Genomic DNA, 18,019 nt, shown 5'->3' with positions numbered 1-18,019 from the left:
GTTAAGCTGCCTGCATTTATTTTCACAATTATAAATTCAGCCAAGAGGAATTCCTGTTTGCTCCTTACTGTTCATTGGCAGGAGACTAATGGCAAGAAGAGGAGCGGCAAAATGAGTTTATACTGAGACACTTAACAGAAGGAGAACAATGGCAGTGCTTGGTTTTTTGTTTTAATAACTTGCAGAACAATTTTAGAAACAGAACTCACTGTTTTCTTCTTAGTGGTGCTTACTATTAATGTAGATAGTTACATATTTAATAAATAACTAAATGTAAACATTTTCAGAATACCTATTCTTATTTCAGTCTCCTGGATTGGGCTTCAGTGTTTCAGGACAGATAACTTGAGCTACATCTAGACTACACGCTTCTTTCCGAAGAAGCTTTTCTGGAAGAGATCTTCCAAAAAAATTTCTTCTGAGAGCGTCCACCCTGCAAAAGTGCATTAAAAAAGCGATCTGCTTTTTCGAAAGAGAGCATCCAGACTGAATGGGTGCTATATCGCATTTAAGCTGTGATTGCTATGGACGGAATGGCCACGAAGGCACCTGTGCTTTTTCCTCTTCTTCCAAAAGAGCTCTCTCGGCCCTGAATACACACGCCTTTTTGTGAAAGAGCTCTTTCACAAAAAGGCTTCTTCCTCATAGAATGAGGATTACCAATGCTGGAAAAAACCTCTGTTCTTTTGATTTTCTTGCAGAAGAACACAATTGCAGTGTGGACGTTTAGAGTTTTGTCAGAAAAATGGCTGTTTTTTCGACAAAACTTGAGGTAGTGTAGACATACCCATAGGGAAGAAATGGACGGAGTTCATATAAAAGTCTTCATCTAAGAAAAGTTCTGAAGGGATGGAATGAAGGGAGGCTATTTGCAATTCTATGCTTGAGTGGCAGCCTAAGATAAGGTATGAAGATAAGTGGATAGATTCAAATGTTTGAAAATGAGAAAATAGAAAGGAAATATTTAATACCTTCAGTTTGTATCCTTTTCCTCACTACTTTATTGGTATTGTCAAGTTAGAGAATAAACTCTTGGCATAGTTTCAGAGGTGGAAAGTAAATAAGTAGAAATACTTCATGACACTACTCATACATTTTTTCGGTATTTGTACTTTACTCAAGTAATTTATTTTTGCGATACAGTACTTCGACTTTTACTGAAGTAGTTTTTTTTTTAAATATTGTACTTTTTATTCCACTACTATTTCCAGAAGTGCTTAGTTACTACTTTCATCAACCCACTGACAGTAGTGCAAGCCAGCATTCTGATTTGCTAAATCACAGCTGTACATGCAAGCATCCAATCATCATACAGTGACAATTAGAAAATAGTCAAACACAATGACTCACCCAATGAAGAAGCCTTTTAATAGCTGCATCAACACCTTTTCATTCACAAACAGTATGTATGCAGGCATTGCCAGCCCTAGACCTGAGCAACCAGGGCGGCTGCCCAAAGTGATGTGCTGATGGGGGCACATATGAATAGTCTCATGTGACCTTACATGGGGCCGGCCAGCTAATTAGGAGGGGAAACCCAGCAGCCAGCTCAGCAAAGGGCAGAAGCACTTACTCGTCTCAAGATAAATCCTCTGCTGTGGTGGGAGCAGCAGCAAGGTGAATGCCGAGGGGGAGCTCCCCATTCTCCGTGGGACAGAGAGCCCACTGTAAAAGCCCCGTGGTGAGAGGCTTGTGAGGCTGGGCTGGAAGATGTTCAGGGTGGGCGGCTGAGTTTGCTGTGGATTCAAGAACTGTGTGCGTGCGTGCACGTGCACAGCTTCTCTCTGTGCTGGGTGGCTGGGGTTTGGAGCAACCCTGCCATCTGGGTGTGTGTTAGTGTGGAGCAGGTCTGGGTCCACCCGCCCCTCCTCCTTTTCTTCCTCTTTCTCTCTAAGGCTACGTCTAGACTGGCGTGATTTTCCAGAAATGCTTTTAACGGAAAACTTTTCCGTTAAAAGCATTTTCAGAAAAAAGCATCTAGATAGGCACGGACGCTTTTCCGCAAAAGCACTTTTTGAGGAAAAGCATCCATGGCCAATATAGACGCGCTTTTGTGCAAAAAAGCCCCGATCGCCATTTTCACATCGGGGCTTTTTTGTGCAAAACAAATCTCAGCTGTCTACACTGGCCCTTTTGCGCAAAAGTTTTGCGCAAAAGGGATTTTTGCCCGAACGGGAGCAGCACAGTATTTCCGCAAAAAGCACTGATTTCTTACAGTAGGAAGTCAGTGCTTTTGTGGAAATTCAAGCAGCGAGTGTAGACAGCTGGCAAGTTTTTCCGGAAAAGCGGCTGATTTTCCGGAAAAACTGGCCAGTCTAGAGACAGCCTAAGAGCCCCATAGAGGAACTAAGCAGGAAGACTGAGCTACAGGCTGGGGAGGTGCGGTTTAATACTTGAATTGTTGGAAGGAGGGCACAATTTAAAGGTCCCCTACCATCAACAGTTGGTCCTGTCCTCCTGCTTCCCTGGCTGGCTCAGACGTTTTGCTCACTTTTTTGGGCTTCCTCAATGCAAGGCAGGTGGATGGGTGGGTGCAAAGCAGATGAGTATTGCTGAAATCAACTCTCCTATGTGCCCCCTAGGGAAATGAGTCACAGTGGGGCTATGTCTAGACTACACAGTTATTCCGGAAAAAGTTACAGAACTTGCGAACCGCAAATTGCGTAGCTTTTTCCACTTTTTTTTGGAAGAGGCTTTTCCAACATTTGGCCCATTTATACTAGGCCAAATGTCAGAAAAAAAAAAAAAAACCCTTTTTTGGAACACCCTTTCTTCCTTGTAAAACAAGTTTTACAGGAATGCCAAAAAAACCCACATCTGCTCTTCTGAAAAAAAATTCGAAAATGCCGCACGGAACCCAGGATCAACTGGGGAGTCCCCTGCTGATCCCAGGCTCCTGGCGGGCGCTTCCACTTTGAAATTGACAAGAGTCCCCGCTGGGGGCTGTGCATTTCAAAGCGGAACCGCCTGCATGGAGCCCAGAGTCAGTGGGACTTCTCACTGGCCCCAGGCTGCACTCAAGAGTTCCAACTTTGGAATGTGCAAGAGCCCCCACTGGGGTTTTTGTACATTTCAAAGGAGGAAAGCGGAAGTGCCTATCGACTAGTAAGTTAATCAATATTTAACATCCTTCACTCGCTTTCTGGCTCTCATCCAGGCACCAATATGACTGCAGCAAAAACCACTATCGCATGCCAAGATATTCAAAATAAATATCCTAATACCAGACATGATTTGTTGATTTAACTATTCATTCACTCATCCATTTATAACAAGCCCAGTTCAGAAGTTTATATAATTTAATTTTAACTAACATTCTCAAGCAGAATTTTTCTTGCTTTCTGTAAATAATTTAATTATTACTGATGGTAATATTTCAGGACTGTGAAATCAGCTAATTTCTAAGTTATTTGCACCCCCCCCCCCAACACACACACACACACACACACACACACACACAACCTTAGAGATTTCAGGTGCCTAAGTATCCTCTGGAATCACAGTTAAAGTTGCCTTTCCCAGCTTCACCACAACCTGAACTGGCACCCCTGGTGAGTCAGGAGTGGTCAGAGGGCTGCATGGGTGTGGGCTTGCCATGGGTAAGATGCAGCCCCCATCTGACAGCATGAAGCTTGCCATGAGCTGCAGGCAAAACACCAAGCATTAAGGGCAAATGCTGCTGCTGCTGCAAGGGAGCTGCCAGTGCTTCTTCAGAGAACCCACTGAAAGGTGAGACACCCACTTAGGTTTTTTTACCCACAGTTACATTTCACAGTCTGATGTGATTCAAAAACAGCAGCCTGCCTTTTGTGTGTTATATCTTGGAGAGAATATTTAATCCAGGGCTGGGGAACTATTTTTGGATCAGGGGCCGTGGACCCACAGGGAAAAAAAAAAAAAAAATCGATCAGGGGCTGCATGTAAGTGAAAAGCAAAAGAAACCAAACAGAACCCTCACTGATGTGGCCTCCAACTGAGCATAAGAAAGGCACTCCCCGCACACACTAGAGCCTTGGGGGGCCTAGGCTAGTAGATTTTGTGTGCTTAAGTCCCATGGAGGGATGGCAGGAGGTTGGAGCACCATCACAGGCTCCCCAATGCTATGGAGAAGCCCTGAGTTTTGGGGGCCAGATCCAAGCAAGCTGGGGGCCACATCTGGCCCCCGGGCCTTAGGCTCCCCACCTCTGATTTAAGCTAAAATAATTCATTCTCAATGAAGCTGTTAAAGGAAAGGCTTGACCAAGGAGGACTAGTACAACCCCTTTGCAAGGGGGAAGAGACAATGGCCCTGTACTCAGGGGAACAAGGGACTGAGAAGCTTCCAAGAGAAATTGGGGGAGCACCATGCCTGGAGTAGGGAGGCAGGGGCATCAAGATGCAAGTTCACCCAGGATGCCATTTTCCATAAGACAGGCCCTATATGCAGGAGTGGGAAACCCTGGGCCTTGCGGGCTGGATCTGGCATGTGTGGGAGAAGAAGCACGGAGCTGCACTCTTCCCCTGACTGGGGTAATGTGGTGCTGGAAACTGGTCGTGGGAGAGTTTCCCTGCTGCTCCCATTGGCCAGATTTCAGGGCCACATTAGTGAGGGGTTTCTGTTTGTTTTTGGGAGTTGCCTTGTGGCCCCCAACTGATTTTTCTGTAGGTTAGTGGCTTCCAACCCAAAAAAGGTTCCCCACTCCTGATCTACTGTTTTCCAGGAGAGACAGAGAGTGTGTGTGCGCGAGTATATAAACGTGTGTGTGTATAGGGTGCCAGGTGTCTGGTTTTGAATGCGACCGTCCAGTATTTGAACTTTTTGTTTGGGAAACAAATTGAGAAAATATAAATGAGAAAATATAAATGTCCGGTATTTTCTAAAGAAGTTAATGATTACTGATGGAAATATTGTAATGTAGATTGTTATGTAATGTCTAGTGTGTCTGGTATTTTTGTTTAAACCATCTGGCAACTGTGCATGTGTGTATATACATACTTGAGTACAATTAAGATGTGATACTTTTGTACTTTTAACTCAAGTAGTTTTCTTTTCCAGAAGAAAACAACAAATGGTCGGGTAGCACTTTATAGACTAACAAAACATGTAGATGGTATCATGGGCTTTCGTGGGCACAGCCCACTTCTTCAGATGACCGGAGTTATGAGTAGGAGATACGAAAATTCGAAATAAATAGGAGAAGGGAGAGAAAAAGAAAAAAGGAAGGGGAGTGTGAGACAGAGCATCAAGTATCTGGAGATACTTAGCAGAGCTATTAGCACCTTCAGTGGTTATGAAGTAGGTAGTGTCCTAGCCAACCCATATCACGATTGAGTCCATTAGCATGTGAACTGAATTTGTGGATGAAGTAAGATTCTAATCCTTCCCTATGTATTTGGCTTGTGGAGCTGGCCTGTGACAAGACAGCCACCTGCAGGTCTGTTAAAGTATGGTTAGGTAAGCAGAAATGTTCACCAGCTGGCTTTTATGTGTTTCCTTTACGTATATCCGATTTGTGTTCATTGATACTTTCCCGCAAAGACAGTCCAGTTTGTCCAATATATATATAGCAGTGGGGCACTTCTGGCATTTGATGGCATAGATCAAATTACTGGATGTGCAGTCAAATGACCCTTTGATTCTGTGGCTTATGCTGTTTGCTCCAGTGATGAATTAGTCAGTGTAGATATGTGGGCAGAGTTGGCATCTTTTTTGGTTGCACGGCTGAGTTCCTGGAGGCTTATGATGTGGTTGTGTGGCACGGTGTCACATTACCGAATTGGAGGGAAGCAGCCAGATCGCTGCTGCACCCCTAGGTAGGGGTGTTGGCCCCAGAAATTGGTATAAAAGGGAGCCATGTGGGGTATTGAATGGGAGCTTATTGTTTGCTGATCTTATGTACGCTATTTATGTGAGTGTATAATGTCTGTGTGTGTAGGTAGGAATCTGTAATCTGTGTGGAAGCTGAATATTTCTCTGAATGTGGTTAAGCATTGCTATGGACAGGCTGATTAGCCAGGCCCTGTGGGACAATGGCACTTGATGGGCCAAAGACACACCCAAAGAATGGGGGCTGTCACCTGAGAGCAGCCAGCAGGAAACACAGATTGGCCTCTGACCAGGTGACCTGCTGCATACAAGAAGAGGCCAGGAAGGAGGTATAAAGAGGCCATGTGGTCGATGCCATTTTGTTCTCAGCTCAGCACTTCATCCCAGAGGCAGCATTGCAGGGATCGAAGAGCCTGGAAGACCTGTGAACCCATCCTGATGCTAGGATGTGCAACAAGAACTTTTAAACCAGCAGCTGTAACATCTCTGCTAGAGCCTGCATCGAGAACTGAGAGATTCGGTGCATGTAATGTACTATTCTTTAACAACCTTACTCTCATGCTTTTCTTTCTTGTGATAATAAACCTTTAGTTTTAGATTCTAAAGGATTGGCCCAGCGTGATTTGTGGGTAAGATCCAAAGGATAAATTGACCAGAGATCTGTGGCTGGTTTCCTGGAACCGGACAGAACTTGTTCTGGGTAGGTGGGATTGGGTGCTAGGACCCCCCTCCTGTGTATGAGGTCCGGGGCCATCTGGGGCACGGTTATTGCTGGGGTGTCGGAGGGGTTTCGCTCATGAGGCTTCAGGCAGGCTGCTGAAGCGCTCTGTGGAACTGGTTTGTGGCCTGTTTGGAGAGGTCACCAGTCTGGGGGCTGTAAGGAGCCCCGGATTCGAGCAATTCGCCCTGAGCGGACGCCCTCAGCTGTGCCCAGACACGGCCCGGTCTGTCACACACGGTTATCAGAAAGAATGTGTTTCAGGTTAGGGGGTTGTCTGTAAGCAAGAATAGGTTTTTCTCCTAAGGCCTCAGAGTGAGGGATCATTTTCCAAGATAGGTTGTAGATTGTGTAGAATGCGTTGGAGGGGTCTGAGTTGTGGACCGTAGGTAAACTTTTGTACTTTTACTCAAGTAACTGAGTACTTTTCCCACCCGTGCACAGTTTTGAGAACAATAATAAACTTAAGATGTGGCCAATTTTATATACACAGTACTTGACATCAGTTTACTAAAATGAGAAGAAGCAAAGGATGAAAGGCTAGTGTTAAAAGAAATGGAAATTTGAAAACAAAAAATTGCTATACTCTCGCTTCCACTTCTCTGTCTGTAAGTTGTCCACTTGCACTAAGCTTTTCAGGGTAGGCATTTGGACTTTGCCAGTAAAGCACATAGCACACTTCTGGCATTAAATGCAGCTAAATGCTCACTACACCTGAGAGCATTACAATATACACTCATTGCATGTACAAACTTGTTTAACCTTAACAGAGAAAAGTGCACAAAAATAAAGTTACTATCTAATATATCCAGTGCTCATTAGAAACAAATGCAAGTTTGCTAGTTTAGTACTAATGACACTGCAAGTGTTTTTGTTGTCCTCTTTCCTGTTATGTGTAATTTTGAAAATTTCTAATAATATCCTACAAGCACAAACATTTTGTATATAGAAAGTGCTTTGGATGCAGACTTTACATAAGATTCAATTAAGAGCCTCTTCCTACTTAAGAAATAAGACACATGAAGCAAAAAATTGTCCATGTCAGACTGGCATTTATTGTTTTAAGAATGTATGCCCAATATCTTAAATATACTTTAAAATTTAAGAAATTGTTCAGATAAAAACTGAAGCCTTTGAACCTTATAAAGGTGGCTTCCTCAATCTTATTTGAAAGCCCACAGTCCAGTAAGTTATACATTTAAGGTTTAGACATTTTAGTAAATCAAGTGAATTTCGGACATGCTACGGTATGTACATCACCCCAAAATTATATAAAACAATACACAAGGATTTTGTTGAATTAATAATATTGCTTGGGATTATAAAATACAGCAAAGTCTGAAATACTTGAAAACCATAGGCTTCCTAAAAGCAATAATATTTGTAACTAAGTTTTCTTCCTCCACTCCTCGTCCTAACCTTCAAGGACACCAATGACATAAAAATCATCTACTATATTACATAAGCCACTGATGTGGAAGATGAGTTTTTTTTAAAAGCTGCGTAACTTCAAAATAAAAAATTATGTGGCAGACAAGCACAGAATTGCAAGGAATCCAATGACAGTGTTTGCCATACTCTGCATATTGTAATCTATTTTCTGCTTTTGTTTGTCCACGGAAATAATGGAGTGTTTAGGTTGAAATGTTGCAAATGGGGTGGCTCAACAATGAATACTCCAGTGTTTTTATCAATCAACAATGGTAGGAACTACTTTGGTGTCAGTTAATATATTCCATTCAAAGTGGCATACAATTATCCCTTCAATTCTAAATAAAACTATGCAGTAGTCTGTTGTCATGATGGAATTATACAAGTACGTCAATGCTACCTCTATAGTAACGTGTCATGGACAATTTCCCATAAGTTACTTAAATATGCAAATGATCTTTAAAATGTTAAAGACCAAATTTCACCCAGTTTTATGCACATATCTTCCACTGAGGACAAATGAATTATGCACGTGTGAGGGCAAAAATCTGCCCTAATTCTGATTATGTTAAGATGTGCTTTTTTGGACCCCATTGCAAAAAACCTTTGGAATATTTTTCAAGTTTCAAAAATTGCAATTAATGCACTTTTTAAATGCATGACCATTTTATTTTAATATTTTCCAGCTCACTAGGCTATGAAAACCTATGGAATAATTTATGACATCTGTAAGCACTAAGCAGTAACACTGAATAGCATTTTTAACAAAGAAAAAGATAACATGCTGTGCTTCCTTTTTAAAGCATATATAAAAAGAATGTTTATAACTATATGTTTTCACATTTATATCCAACAATAATTACTTTTTCTATGTTGTATTCAAAGTAGTCTTTTAGCATATGTAAACTTTAAGTTTTCCCTTTAGTATGAATTCAGCCTATAAAAATACAGTATAGACAAATTCTTCTCATTCCCTGACATAAGGATTCACAATTTTGACACAAAAATTGTAAACTTTTGATTACATTCAAAATACAATTCTTAAATCTTTAAATTTTCAAGTTAAGTTTGAGGTTTTGGCAGTCAGAGCCCTCAGTATATAGCAGAATTACATTATTGCAGAGCCTTTTACGTAAAGGAACTTACTAAATCACAGACATTCACTTTTCTCTTATGTTGCTACCAGGAGGAAAAGAAAGGTTTCCTGCTATGAAAGGTCTGTGTGAATGCATTATTCAGATGAACAATTCGGCCCTGACTTCCAGTACTACTTCGCTCCACAACCACGCGTGGCATCTGTACTAGCTGAATTGGACTCTTTCCATCTTTTAATGCCTGAGTAAGGTTTAGTATCTGCAGAAATAAAACAAAATAAAGTAAGTGGTACCCCCATCAAATTTCATTGTTCAGCTTGTTTGTTTAGATGCTACTCTTAGCTTTTTCCTAAAAAGAATTTCATTATTTTACTTGCAGTTCAAAAACATGAGATCGTATTCAGCAGCTGAATGTTCCATTAATCCAGGGCTACTCAACTTGGGAAGCCCCAGGGGCCAAAACAATAGTCACCGAGGGTCTCAACTTAAGTATGGTTGCATATACATGCAAATATATATGCAGATAGCTTCTTTCACACAATGCCTGAGTATTCCTGGCACCACCTCCCTGGGGGCTAGAAATGCCCTATCTGTACCTATCTGTTCTAGCCAGCCTGTCCATTTTCATCTTTCAGTGCTTACCCTGTCTGGGAGATGCCTTGTTGTTGTGTCATGTGTTCCCAGTGGAGGCCATGTGCAAAAGAATCCCACCTGCAGGCCATGTGTTGAGCCCCGCATAAACCCAAACCATACCGCGGGCTGCAAACACACACCACAGGTTGCATGCGGCCCACGTGTTGAGTAGCCCTGCATTAATCTCTTCCCTTGAGAGTATACGCACGAAACACTGTATTAAATATATCTCGTAAAGCAAGTTTTCTGAACTACTAGAATGAGCTATTAATATAGAAATGCTTTCAAGTCTACACAGTCCAGCGTATCTCCAAAGAAATCCATATCTTAACACATAGGAGAGCCATCAACATTCTCTTAGCTTAGAAGTTTGCCAGCTAAGATTTTAGCTATGAAATAACTCTCACATCACAAGCAAATGATTACAGGCTAAATTAATGACCCATCCGAATAGCAGTTATCCTAGTTATTCCCTCATGTCTTTCATGAACCCTCGTTGCCCCTGAAATATAATGGAAATAGAAAAAAAATTGTGTAAGATGGAAAGTTTTAGGGGATCACTAACTTTAGTGATATTATAGCCTTTACAAAGAGAAGTGTCTAAATTTTTAGTTACATGGATCTTTGAACAATACATGATTTAAGGGAAAATAATGTCTCTTTATGCAGATAGTAACTGCTAAGCCTACTCAGTTTGTGTCTCCTGTGAATCAACAGACATTTTGGTGTAATTCTTGAAATAACTACAGAAAATTGCTTGAAATACAGTAATTCCTCATTTAACACTATAGATATGTTTCAGAAAATGATCGTGTTAAGTGAAAACATGTTAAAATGGGGACTGGGTTGAGAGCATGCCCCTTTGACAGGTCCGCCGGGACCTGCCTGCATCTAGCGAGAGGGAAGGTGTCGCTGGGGAAATGCACGACGAATGGCGAACCCTCCGCCGCTTTGCAGGGAGGTGGGGGAAGCCCTGCACAGCCACCAGCGATGGGCTGGCTGGGAAAACCCAGCCACCAGCCTACGAGCGGGAGTAGAGGAGAGGGGGCAAGGCGTTCAGTGAGGGAGAGTCAACAGGGAACGGCGCGGTGAGCGGCGAACCCTCCGCTGCTTTTCAGGAAGGTGGGGGAAGCCCCGCGCAGCCCCCAGCAACAGGCTGACAGGGGAAATCGTGTTATTCTGGAGACAGTCATGTAATTCAAAAACGTCCCCCCCCCCAAAAAAAAAAGAAAAAAAAAAAAGAAAAAGAGTGCTACCGCGAAAACGTGTTAAGTGGGCAAGTGTTAAATGTGGAATTACGGTACAAAAGGGTTTAACAATTCTCGAGACTATGGTATTTAACAGTAAAATCTTAGCTAAATCTCTGTTTTTAAAAAAGGCTTTCTAAAATTATTATTGATTCTAAATTAAAGGTTTTGCAGAACTCTTCTGTTTAAATAACCTATTCTTAGTGGCAAGTTACCTCCATGTCATAAAGAGGTTACTCACTGGAATGATTTTGGTGCTTGCTGAATACTTCCTAGTGATAACTTTGTGAAGAAGGGAATGCGACTTTCATATGGCTGCACGCCAAACTTCATTCACAATTTCTTTCAGAATCTAGGCTTAATAGTTTATTTTGAGAAATATGCTTTTACTAGAATTTACTACTTAATTTACCAGGTCTATACTTGACTTGGAAAGCAGGAAAGCGGTATCAGTGCCAGGGACTTGTGTGAAAAGGGGTCGGATTAACCCTGAACAATGCTATCACAAAAATTAACATTCATAACTTCTACACTCTTCAGGCTCAAATCAAGAGCACAAGGAAATCAAATTTAATAAGATCTTAAGGCTAGAAGGGACCATTAGATCACCCCCTCTGGCCTCCTATATATCACAGCCAATTACAGCTGCTCCCCGAGTTAAGAACAGTCGAGTTACGACCGTTCGCTCTTACAACCAAAGCTCCCATGGAGCGGTCGTAAGTGCAGTCCCCGAGTTACGAACACGACCCGCACTTACAAACAGCACGGTCGCATGTAACTCAATGGGGTCCGAGTTACGAACAGCTCGAGTTACGGCCAAGTGTTTGGTCCGTAACTCGTTTGTAACTCGGAGAGAGGCTGTAAACTTAACCCAGCTATTCTAGTATTGTGCCTCATCCCTCTTACAGAAAGTCATCCAAGTCTTGATTTAAAGCAGTGGTCCCCAACGCGGTGCCCACGGGCGCCATGGCGCCCACCGGGGCATTTGTGCGCGCCTACCGACAACCTGGGCCGGCCCTGCCCCCAGCGTGCGGCGCACGGGAGGTGCCGGCCCCAGGCGCGCGACACAGACCGGCACTGGGGCCCATGGCACAAGGTGCTCGGACGGCCCCAGCCCCGGCGCCGGGTGCAAGGGCATCCCCATCCCTTGCATGCCCCTGGACGCACGGCCCCGGGCGCCCGGCGTGTGAATGGCCCCGCCCCCCGGGCGCCCGGAAGCCTCTAAAGGTTGGGGACCACTGATTTAAAGACATCAAGGGATAAAGAATCTATCATTTCTCTTGGTGGTTTGTTCCAGTGACTAATCACTCTCACTTTGTTAAGAAAATATAAACTATTTCTAATTTAAAATTGGCTTCAAATTCAAGTAATTGGTTCTTATGAATCTAACAAAGGGCATCGATTATGTCCTCCTTTTCTGGATTTAGGGGCTCTTTCTCTTCCTCCTATGAAGGTATTTACACTCCAATCAAATCATCTTATTTTTCTTATTGATAGAGTTCTATCTGTTCTGTTTAAGTCTCAATACAAGGCTGTTTTCTCAAGTTTCAATCACTGTTATGGCTCTGCTGTACCTGCTCCAATTTTTCCAACATTCTTTTAAAAATGCTGACTACGGAATTGACTACAATGTCTCATTATAGCTCACCAATGCCTTGTATAGGGGTAAAACTTCCACCTTATACCTCCAACAATCACATTAGCCTTTTTTGCAATAGCACTGCATAGGAAAGTACATTCAGTTGTTTATCCACAATGACCCCAAAAACTTTTCAGAATCATGGTTTCCAGAATACCAGCCCCCCTTTCTGTAGATTTGGTCTGCATTCTCATTCCTACTACTTTGCACTAGGCTGTATTAAAACCATTTTGTTTGATTGGGCCCACTATATCAAGCAATCCAGCTTTTTCCTCCAGTCTGTGTCATCCATAAATTTTAATGACCAGTGGCTTAATATTTACTTTCAGATCATTGACAAAAATGCTGAATAGCCCTGGGTCCATCACTGATTGCTGCAAAAAAAACCACCAAAAGCACCTCCATCCAATGATGATTCCCTAATGACAATTATTTTGAAATCTATCAGTGAGCCAGTTTTAAATCCATTCATTGTGTTTTCTAGGTTTATAATGCTTTGCCCCTTTTTAAACACAATTTGTACAATGCTAAGTCAAATGCTTCACACATGTCAAAGGTAACTACAGGCAGTCCCCGGGTTACGTACAAGATAGGGACTGTAGGTTTGTTCTTAAGTTGAATCTGTATGTAAGTCGGAACTGGCATCCAGATTCAGCCGCTGCTGAAACTGACCGGCGGCTGACTACAGGAAGCCCGAGGCAGCGTTGCTCTGCCCCGGGCTTCCTGGAATCAGCCGCTGATCAGTTTCAACAGGCTGAATCTGGACGCCAGTTCTTACATACAGATTCAACTTAAGAACCCCAGGCATCCCCAAGTCAGCTGCTGCTGAAACTGATCAGCAGCTGATTCCAGGAAGCCCGGGGCAGAGCAACTCAGTCAGCGCTGGTCAGTTTCAGCAGCGGCTGATTTGGGGACGCCTGGGGCAGAGCAGCTTGGGTGCTGCTGGGTTGCTCCAGTAGCGCCGCTCCTCGGCACTCCTGGACCAACCCAGCAGCACCCCAGCTGCTCTGCCCCAGGCGTCCTGATTCAGCCTCTGCTGAAACTGACCAGCAGTGGCTGAATCAGGATGCCTGGGGCAGAGCAGCTGGGGTGCTGCCGGGTTGGTCCAGTAGCGCCCAGAGCGGCGCTACCAGACCAACCGGCAGCGCCCCAGCTGCTGTACCACAGGCATCCGGAGCAAAGCCACGGAGCACGCGGGCAGCGGACAGCCCAGACGCGCCGCGGCTGTCCCGCTGCCGGCGTCCTCAGAGGCTTTGCTTCCCGTCTCCCTGGTCTGCTTGTCTTCAGCAGACCAGGGAGACGGGCAGCAAACACCGTTCGTAACTGCGGATCCAACACAAGTCGGATCTGCGTAACTCGGGGACTGCCTGTACATAGATGTAACATACTTAACCTCCCAACTTGTAAATCTCCTAAGAAAGGTTGATAAGACATTTCTGTCAAACCAAATCTGTGTTTAATTCATACATTAATTAGCACACAGCCTAGCACTTCCACTGAAGTTGCTATTTTAAGTTGGAAATCTTAAACAGCTAGTATAAAGTGTAATATTCTGATGTTATGGTGATGGGACTTTCAGCCTCAGAGGATCATTGTATATTAAAAATAATCACCTAAGTGATCCCACCGACTAACAATTGATGCATAAGGAGAACAACTTGTGTGTTACGTGCTAGAGAAGCGATCCAAGTGAGTAGATTGTCTAGCACTTCAGAGATGTGCAAGACAGGTAGAAAGAAATGTATTCTTTTGATATTTCATGTATAATTCTGGAAAGTAGATATCTGTATTTACATAAACTGCTAAACTGGAATAATTCACTATGTAAACATCATATTAAAAAGTATGCATTTTGATCAGAATTCCGTCTCAATAAAACTACACAGAATTCTATACTTTAAGTGCATTTCAATTTGCAAATCCCAAGGTGTAAACATACAAAGAATGATTGTAAGGAATTCCTACTGGTTTCATGCACACTTAGGACGCGCTATTTCACAAAACTGTTTTTTGAGAAATAAACACCATTATGGCCAGGTGATGTTTCCTCAGCATTCATATTTATCTCAAGTTAACTGCAATCTTAAATTCAGTTTAGCAATTGCTGATATTTGTTGTATGCCAGTTTCTCTAAATACAGTTTATTAAAAACTAGAAGAACTTGCTGAGTTCTTCAGGGCGGGGGACTGGCAGTGTGGGGGGGTGCAGGAGTCAGGACAAGGTGTTGAGGATATAGGGGGTACAGAAGGCTGGGAACATTGGGGGGTGCAAAAGTGAGAGGTCCCATCTGGCAGGATGTTCCTTCCTCTCCCTCCACCCCAACCCTCCTGTAGTAAGAGGAGGCACTGAAACATAAGCCCACATATTATAGGCCGGGTATGAGGCCTAGACAGCAATGGCCAAGACTCTGTTAATCTAAAGCAGAGTTAAGCTGTGAGCAAGAGGCAGGGCCTGCTAACACAAGCTGGCAAGAACAGGGATATTATACACACACTTATACCTAGCAGGAACTAGGCACAGGCTTTAAGCACATTTCAGAGGGATTGCAATACAACATTTAGTTAAGAAACACCTTGGTGCCAATTACCTTTCCACAGATAATATACATACCAACCCAGGTTCAGGACCAGGTAGAAATTGACAGCATGATGAATAGTAACTGAATTCCCCCTTTTGTGCGGTAAGAGGTGATAACTAGGCAACAGAGGGTTGCAACCGGATATGTCAGGAGTGATGTGTAAGTTGTCTGAACCTGAGTATGCAAGTGTACCCCAAAGAACTGTCTTTGTTTAGCTGCAGGGTCAATACTGGATTCATAGTACTGACTGAACTATTTCATTGTCATGGAGTACAAATGCGTAGTGGCTCAGCGGTGAGTTTGTTTGCTGACAACAATTACTGTACTTCACTTGGCAATAAACCGTGCCTGGTGCTTTTGATCCTTATTTGATTTTGTGGTTTTGGGGGGCTTTTTCGGAGTCTGTCATGTTGACTAGTTGTGCATGGTTGACACAGTAAACAGGGGAGCATGAAAACAGCCAAAAGTTTATCATTATTGATGGAACAGAAGACCTGTCAGGAACCCATTGGAAATGCCTGACTGACGACACTGGTGACCCCGACCAATGATCTAGTAAGCAAGCAAACTATTACCCTCTAAACTGCTAAACTGTTAGCCAAGGACCAGGGTGGAGGGAGAGAAGGGCTTGGGAAAAGGAGGCTCCTTACCTGGTCTGGTGACAGGCAAGATGGCAAGCCTCATCCGACCACTCTCTTGGTGGTGCGGCCGCTCCCACTGATCATTCTGAAATATAGCTTTCCCAGTAGCCATTGTCAATATTGCGTCCTTCCCTCCTCCCTTTCATTGTTATAGAACAGTGGTCCTAACCTCTGGTCCGCGGACTTATGCCGGGCTACAAACCACTGGCTGCTGGGCCTCGGTAGTACACTACCCAACATATCCCTTCCTGCCACGGCTGTTGGGAGAGGCGTGTCCTGTCCTGCGTCTTAGCCAACCAGCACCATGCAGGGACCGGGTCTCCTCCACAACACGGAAGAGCAGTTTGCTGCACAGCAGGAGGGCCACGCAGAGCACGGCTTAGAGCAACCGTGGCCCACGAAGCAGCACTCAGGTAGTGGCTGGGAGGCAGCACAGGCACTGGGGACTTGGGGGTGAGCCTAGTGCTGGGGGGCACTGAGGGGGAGGGCTGGTACTGAGGGGCTCTGGGCGTGAAGCTAATACTGGGGGACTCTGGGGACAGGGCTAGTAATGGGAGCTGTAATGGGTGGGGGGCTGACAGTAGGGGGCAGAGGGGCATCCAGGGTGGGGAGCTGGCACAGGGAGGTTCTGGAGACAAGGCTAGTAATGGGAGGGCTCTGGGGACAGGGCTGGCACTGGGGGGAAGGGGGGCTCTGGGGATGGGTTAATATTGGGGACTAGGGCCTGACACTAGGAGCTCTGGGAGGGTTGGGTTCATTGGGGTTCTGGAAACAGCAGGCTGGCACTGGGGTGTGGTGCTGGGGGGCTTTAAGGGGCACTGAGGCATTTGGAATGGGGAACTGGCACGGGGGGTTGGGTGTAGGGGACTCTGGGGTCAGTGGCTGGCGCTGGTGGGTAGTGGAGGGGTGGGGGAGTTCTAGACGTTAGGGTTGGCACTGGAGGGGCTCAGAGTCCAGGGTGTACCCCAGCTCTGGTCCCCAGAGCCACCGCAAATAGCAGGCTTCAGCTGCAGCAGCTGCCCTCCATGTGGCAAATGCCCCGGCTGAAGTTGGCTGTTCACAGCAGCCTTGGGGGCCAGGGCTTTTGGTGAACCGGTAACATTTTATCTACACATCTGCATATTTGTTATTTGCATACTAAATACCCAAATAAAATGTTACGAGTCCACCAAAAGTCTGTGAATGGGTTTACTGGTCCATGGTATAAAAAAAGTTTGTGAACCACTGTAGAATAGCCCCATTCCCAATATTTCCCATTTTCCTGGCACAACTAAAGCCTGACCTTGCTTTAAGTTAGGATAAGAGGAACAAATCTGGTGGTCCCAACTCTTACTAATTAGGAGGAGTTCTTTAACAAACAGACTCACATTTATAAAATATATAGATGTTGCACACTATATTTTGTTGAAAGTTCACAAAACCCTTTTACTGAGATTTGATTTTGAATTATTCAAGTTTGTTAGAAATGCTACATTAATAGCATCAGAAATATAATTTCTTGATCTGCAAAACACAAAGACCAACATCAATATAAACTTCCCTGCTGCCTCATTTCTATCCTAATGAATTGTAACACCCTCTATGAATGAAATAGTAAGTTAAATCTTCATGGCCATTTGGCTAGGTTTTTCAGATATATTAATTACCCATATGTCCCTTTCAATTTAACAGCAGTTAGTTTTAGTATAGCTGAAAAATAAGACAACTTAAGAAATACAGCAACAATCTTAAATATGTCACTAAATGGTCTTTTTTTAAATGGGTCATAAGCAATTTAAAAATCAGCCATACCTGTCCCCTCATCACTGACATTTGGTTTTCAAAAGTAGCCTTGTCAAATCCTTTATCTGTCTTTATTAAAAATAAACACACAGCAGTTATTTTCAAAACATTTAACCATTCTTAGATGCATTTGGAAACACAATCTTATTCTAAGAATGTAACTGATCTTATGTACAATTCTAAAGTTTATGATGGAAACAAACCATAACCAGAAAGGAAATACCATGTACAAAAGCAATTATAAAATTAAGTGTAGAGCCCATGAAAGAGGAGAGATTGGACTTGGACACTATCAGTGTTAAAGAATTTCAAAAAGTAAAGTTTTAGTTTTAAGTGAAATATTTTTGTTGACAGTACCCTTTAAGATATAAAAGGAACAGCATGAGCAGTAATAGTGCAAGCTTAAAACCCCCTTCCCACAAATGTTACTCAAACTCAATGTGCAGAAAC

At 43.6% G+C, this 18,019-nt stretch overlaps 1 protein-coding gene across 2 annotated transcripts in view; it reads right to left on the bottom strand.

Moving 5' to 3' along the window:
* Window positions 1-7,556: 7,556 nt before the first annotated feature.
* The window catches only part of PI4K2B (phosphatidylinositol 4-kinase type 2 beta), a 45,189-nt gene continuing 34,726 nt past the window's right edge, over window positions 7,557-18,019 (bottom strand). For both annotated transcript variants that reach the window (XM_075930632.2, XM_075930631.2), the window contains exons 9-10: window positions 17,579-17,638; window positions 7,557-9,308 (exon numbers count right to left, since the gene is read on the bottom strand). In XM_075930632.2, the coding sequence (XP_075786747.2) occupies window positions 9,135-9,308; window positions 17,579-17,638 (234 nt within the window). In that variant the 3' untranslated portion in view covers window positions 7,557-9,134. The remainder of the gene's footprint in view (window positions 9,309-17,578; window positions 17,639-18,019) is intronic.

This window comes from Pelodiscus sinensis, chromosome 4 (assembly GCF_052426305.1).
Source record: "Pelodiscus sinensis isolate ZL-2025 chromosome 4, ASM5242630v1, whole genome shotgun sequence".
In the NCBI taxonomy this organism is placed as follows: Eukaryota; Metazoa; Chordata; order Testudines; family Trionychidae; genus Pelodiscus; species Pelodiscus sinensis.
The sequence above is the reverse complement of the archived record's forward strand: the minus strand, read 5'-3'. Positions and strand labels throughout refer to the sequence as shown.